Raw genomic sequence first — 6598 nt, forward strand, 5'->3', positions numbered from 1 at the left:
GACCTGTGACTTCTCACAGTCCAAGGCGAGCCAAGGAAAGACCTGTGACTTCTCACAGTCCAAGGCGAAATTCTGGCTTGTAATTCCATGGCATGGTGCTCATTGGCTTACAGTTGGGACCTATTTTTGTCCTTATTGGGTATAATAGTGTAGGAACGTATTGAGAAACAAAGCGAAACATTTCCTCCCAATGGCATGGTGTAGGCAGCAATGACAAACTCTGTTACTGTGGTCCTCCCACAGCATCTTCTCTGGGCAACAGCAGATCTCACGCCTCGCTTCAGGACCAAAGAATGCCCACACTCCACTCTTCTAAGTCACAGGCACTGATGGGCAATGAGGTTGGCATTGTCTGTCAGACAGAAGCCACTGGATAGGGGAAGCTGGAGGAGGGCCCACATGGTTCTGGGATGACTCACTGCTACTAGGGCTTGGGAAAAGCAGTGGATTCATTATTCTAATTTTAGGTCTTGGTAAATTACCTTAACAACTGGATTGTGTACACGATCCATCAGGATACAGGAGTTATCTCCTACTATTGTTTGTTCATTGCTGTCTTAAATTCAAATTGGAAGGTGATAAAATGACACATAAAAGATGTTTTGTTGTGCACATGATGTTAGGTGTGGAGTGTAAATTTCTTTTGCACACCTGGAATTACTTCTAGTGCCTCAAGCCAGGTATGCAAATGTATTTAGGAAAGATAAAAGCCTGTATAAACTGTTCTTATTTGACATTGAAAATGTGAGCTAATGATATTTTATAAAGGTAGAACTTGTGGCTTATTCAGCTTTCAAGACTCTGATTCCCTGGAATGGTGTGGAATGATTATTGTTTTATGTTGCCATTCCATTTTCTTTGTGGCGGTGCTGGGAATTGAACTCAGAACATCACACATGTTGGTCAAGCACTCATCGACTGAGCTCTATCTTCAGCCGTTTGTACTTTTAGGGACAGGACCCAAGTTGCCCAAGCTCTCCCTGAATGTTGATCTTCCTCTCTTGGCCTCTTGACGATGTGAGGTCACCAGACTCTACTACCAGGCCCAGTTCAATTCTCTCACTTTTAAGAAGTGATTTTTTCCCCTGTTTTCTCTCAAATTCTTATTCTTTCAAAATATAATCAACACTAATCTTAGACCACAATTACTGAGTGCTTTTTTTCATAATTGAAGTGAATATTTTTCTTTAAAGTTGACAAATGGTAACATGTGATGGACTCATGCAAGATTCACTCAAAATAATATACAACATCCTCAAAATTTAAACTATGGGGTTTTGAAAATCGACTGCAGCAATCAATAAAATTAGAAGGAAACCTTTAGATCTGAAAATACACAAAACACAAGTTGTTTTGTAAACAGTGTTTAAATACTAATAATTTAAAATCATTTAGTAGAAATTTAAATTCATTCATATAAATTCCTTTATATGTGAGGGAGGCTTCTACCACACACCATTGCTTCCCATGCTTTGGGAACAACAACAAAAGATGTTCCAGTTCCACACTGTATGAAAATTTTCATTTTTAATACATATTTACATTTTTTCCAGTGTTTAGAGATGTGTTTGTATAGTGGCAGCATCTTCTGAAAAGGAATATTGGCAAGATTTTGCAGTTAAGTTTAAGTTTTGGTTTAGTGCAACAAATCAACATACAGAGTTTGTTATAAGAAGTCATAGGAGGAAAGTCCCCATGGTCATGAATATCCCCATTGAACAGATGGATAAGACTTGCTAATGGTGGAATTTTGTGTTTTGCAAAGGCTTCGGAAACGATACTTCAGGGAATATGAAGGAGAAGCAGAAGAAAGAAGAAGACTTAGACAAGAAAATGTGAATGTTCATGTCATTGCCTAGCTGAAGACAATGCAGGTTTGGCCTTTAAACTTCATTTCCCAGTTAGATACTATATAATTTTGAAAACAAAAACAAAAATACTTATCTCAAGGCAAAGGAAGGAACTATTCTTAATTAGAGTGCACATGGGTGGTTGTTTTAGGGAAATGTTATTCTTTGAGTAAGATTGACTTCAGTCTTGTAGAGGGAATAGGTATGGGGAACTCCAATTGTGTTCTCAACAAACATAACTCTTAATGGATGGAGGAAACAATAAGGCATCCAAGTGTTGAGGAAGGTCAGATAGGAGCAATAAGAGAGGAACTGATGGGAGGGGGGAGGTAGGGGGGAATATTCTATAAACAGGGGGATCAGTGGGAGCCACTTAGAAGATGGAAAGGTCATGGGCCCAAAATGGCCTTATAAGCTAGGACAAACTTAGGAAGCTGGGAAAGTGATTATGAAGAAAGATTGGTAATAGTGAGAAGTGAGCAGGTCATTTTAGAAACAGAAATGGCCTGGTTCCAGTGACTTTTGGCTAAGACAAAGTAGTAATGATAGGGTGCTCTCACAGGGTGAAGAGCCAAGGTTAGCCTATTGCATGGGGAAAGAAAAGGAAGTGAGACAAAAATTTGCTTATTCATTTCGACAAAGGAAGGGACACACATTTGAGAGTGGTTTGGTAAAAAGCTACAGTTTTATTTTTAAGTAGGAAGAGCTAAGTATGTTCTATGTAGAAGGTACATAGTAAGGAGTTAATGAATACAACCCCAGGGGAAGAGAGTTCCCCAGAGATGGATACAATGAAAATCAGCCCAGTCAAAAATGTTCATATCCTTAGACATTTAGGAAAGATGTGTCCCTAAGTCACTGATTTTTCTGCCTTCATCATAGTTAAGAGTTATTTAAGATTTTAAATATGATATTCCTATATGCACCCTAAGTGTGCCAAATTGCAAGTTTATTTTTATTTATTTATTTATTTATTTATTTTTTGATTTTTCAAGACAGGTTTTCTCTGTGTAGCCCTGGCTGTCCTGGAACTCACTCTGTAGACCAGTCTGTCCTCGAACTCAGAAATCCGCCTGCCTCTGCCTCCCAAGTGCTGGGATTAAAGGTGTGCGCCACCACCGCCCGGTGCAAGTTTATTTTTAATAAACATTCCACATGGTTATAACTCATGAAATAGGTGACCGTTCACACCAACTATATACTCAGTAGTATTCATTACACCATAAAAAAAATCATTATCTTACTGTACTAAAGCCAAGACTCAATGCGTGCATAGGGTGAAATGGGATATTAATATGCTGTGTTGGCATGTGGTGGCTGCCTATTAACTGGTAGCTATGATTATTATAGCCCTGGTACTAATTATCCTAAATTAACTGTATATCATAAATACTGAGACACTTAATCTTAATTTTTAATTAGCTCTAATAGTGTATATTTGGTTAGGAAAACTATTTTTATTTTATTACATTTGCCTTTTTCATTTAAGCAGGGTTTAAAAAGGTATGGGCATTTGTAGTTTCCCAAATAAACATATCATTTAAAAAGAAATAAAAAATGAAATCAAGCCAAAATGGCAGTTTTCTGTGAGAATATTTAGCTTGTCTCCTAGGATATCCAGAAAAAAAAGAAGTTGTCATAAATCCCGATTCTTAGAAATTTTCTAAAATCTGTGTTGGACTTGAACTTACCTCAGACACTTTTGTCTCCTCACAGGATAACAGTTGAGTCACTGCCAAGCCACACCGGAAATGACGCATCTGTCCTCCTTCCAGTGTAGGAAGTGGAGCCTTCTAATGGCTCCCGAGGCTCAGTTGTCACTTTTTAATGATAATCTTATTTCTGTACATAAAGAGATGTGTGAAGATAAATATTTTTTCATGTTGTAAATAATTTATTTAATATTTAAGTGTTATTTATTTTATAGCTCATTAAAAAATTTTTTAAAACAAACAGATTGAGTTTGGATATCAGTTTTGAAGTCTCAGTATGTCAGGACATTTTAATCCTGATATTTGGTCAATCATTTACAAAGGCTCTTCTCCTCTCTTTTCTGCTTTTTCTTTGTTTCAACTTTCATCATTAGAAAAAGGTCTCACTGTACAAATGTATCCTCCTGCTTATAGGAATGGGTGACTGCACCTGGCTTTAAAAAGTACTCTTAAGGGGAAAACTTTAGTTCCTCACTCTTCCCACAAGTGTTAGCAATTTTGATAATAGACATATTAAATTATGTAAGCATCTAAAACACACACACACACACTTACACACACCATTGTTTCTTCTGCTGTTCGTTGCTGTGATCAGCACAAAGAGAGAAGATGGCTTGATTAGTGACAGTCACATTTCAAGAGGACTAGGAAGCGTGCGCAGAGGAGACAGTCTTTCCTAGTACAGAGCATATTCATGAAAACCTAACTTCTTTCTCTCCCTACACTTGCTAGGGCTCTCTCATAGTATATGTGCGTGTTTAGTGGATACTATTGTATGAACATTAAAGCTATGGGACCACCGTCTAGACCAAATTATACACATATAAAATGAAAGAACCTTTACAATGGAGGTGGGCAGTTTGAGCATGAAAAAAATGAGCATAATAGCAACGATCACATTGAATCATGAATAGAGAGTATTGTGTATGACCTGTCAATGCAGCAACAGAATCAACCAGTTGAGGCATGCCCCAGGAATCTATAGGAGCTGAGATCTCTCACCCAGCCCAACTTGGAGGAGTCAGGTGAGCTCTTCCTCTAGAGATACTACTTGAGATTCTCCTTGAAGCATGAATAGGAGCTATGTTACAGGCATCTTCTATAACAACAGAAAAGAAATGACAGTCACCAAATAGTATGTTCTGATACAGAACATAGTTCACTATTGAAACTGTAGTCTGAACAGATTTAAAAAAGTAAAGGTGGTGAACACAGAGTTACATAGGTAAGATGTGGAACACAACTGGACAGAAATTCACTGATTTGCAATCCAGATAGGGCATCAAGCTGCTGACTTGGTAAGAGACTTATCCAAAATAAGAGGTGTGATGACCAGCTTGGAAAACAGGTAAAATATTCTGTGAAAAATTAATATCTACACCTGGGAAGAGAAACTTGGACATGGATTTCAAGTCTTATTTCTTTAGATTAAATATAAAATCAAAAATTATTTGCTATAGTAACAAGCCGAAAGCCAGTCAGTTAGGAAAGGAAATAAGAAATAATCCTAAAATGATCACCAAGCTTCTGGATGTAGAGGTCAGGTAGATGGGAAATCCATTGGCATGACTTAGTAAGTCTTTTAGACTAGAAGGACTCTTGACTGAAGAATGTTATCTTTTTAGTTAATCTCTAGTCTTCCTTTATACTTCTTCTCCTGTAGTTAAGGTGTTTGTTCTGTAGGGAGAATTCTGTTTATGAGATTATAAGGTATGTTTTCAGCACTCTCACTCAAATATAAGATGTCTAAGTAGCCCGATTATAGCTTGAAGAGCTAAATACAATTTTTTTTTGTTTACTGTATTCCCTCCATAAAAGTTCACATCTCTTTTCTAAGAGATGACTGATCTCTTATTTGTGATATGCACTCACTGAATGGTAAACACAGAAGACATATCAGCATGATAAATCTTGGAGATACACAATTAAAGCTGGATGTTCCCCTTTAGCTAAGATAGTGACTCCACTCTTTGAAAAGGCTGCTGTTCAATTAACTAGATAACATCTACATGCATGCTTTGCTCAAGAGAAAGGCAATTTATGAAGTGCTCATGGGGTTAGATGAGAATATTAGTATTTCTTCTTGGAGTGTAATCCTAAGGCCTAATATTCAGTAGAGAACATATCCATTGCTTCCATCCAGAGTCTTGGAGCTAAGTCTAGAGCTAACTTTAGCTCAGGTTAAAAAGGAGCTGATTCCTAAACTGATGCTGTAGAGTGAGTGTGTGGCCTTGAGTGTTTTTTTTTTCTTTTTGTGATATATTGGTGAAGAATGTGGCTACTTTTCACCCTTATCTGAAGAGTCTGCCTGAGGATAAGGCTAAGGTAAAGAGAACCAAATTAATTGCACTGAAAAAGTAAGCCTCAAAAAAAGTCCAGCATAGACTTTGTCCTCTGCTTTACTCTCATGAAGCACACTTTGATCAAACATAGAGCAAGCATAGAAAGAAAGAATACCAAATAGATGGTTCAAGTAAAAATGGGTACCAGGAAGTGAAGTGGAGCTGAATTCTGTGTTCAAGGAAATGAACAAATTAAGGGAGTCATGACCTTAAGGAAGTATTCCACCCAGCTAAGCTTATTATTTATGTGTTTCTAGCTGAATAAGGAGTAGTTAATATTACCTAGTTACTCTTTTCATTCAGACTTCTAATCTGAAGTGAACTACAATCCAGAAATGGAGGTCACACATGTGATCCAGAGCTTTAGGCATAGCCACAAAAAGCTTAGGTCCAGGCTTGTGGTATATGCCTTTAATCCTAGGAGACAGAGACAAGCCTGGTACAGAGCAAGTTCAGGTAAAGTAAAACTTAGGCCCATATTTGCTGGTACATGCTTTTAATCCCAACATTCAAGAGACAGAGCCATGAAGATCTCTGAGTTCCAGGTCAGTTTACAGAGCAAGTTCTAGTACAGCCAAGCTTAGGTAATGAAATAGTTGGAACAGAAAGCTAGTGATAATGTAATAGAACAAGGGGACCACATTCCAGCTCCAGCAAAGAGCAGAACTCAGCAGAAGAGAGTTCTGAGACAATT

The 6598-nt window shown here is 37.6% G+C and overlaps 1 protein-coding gene across 1 annotated transcript in view; it reads left to right on the top strand.

Annotated features, from left to right (window-relative positions):
* Positions 1–3805, top strand: part of Areg (amphiregulin) — a 9077-nt gene extending 5272 nt beyond the window's left edge. The window contains exons 5-6 of the mRNA XM_031342105.1: positions 1766–1874; positions 3567–3805. Coding sequence (XP_031197965.1) covers positions 1766–1859 — 94 coding nt within the window. The 3' untranslated portion in view covers positions 1860–1874; positions 3567–3805. The remainder of the gene's footprint in view (positions 1–1765; positions 1875–3566) is intronic.
* The last annotated feature ends 2793 nt before the right edge of the window (positions 3806–6598 follow it).

This window comes from Mastomys coucha, unplaced genomic scaffold, assembly GCF_008632895.1.
Source record: "Mastomys coucha isolate ucsf_1 unplaced genomic scaffold, UCSF_Mcou_1 pScaffold22, whole genome shotgun sequence".
In the NCBI taxonomy this organism is placed as follows: domain Eukaryota; kingdom Metazoa; phylum Chordata; class Mammalia; order Rodentia; family Muridae; genus Mastomys; species Mastomys coucha.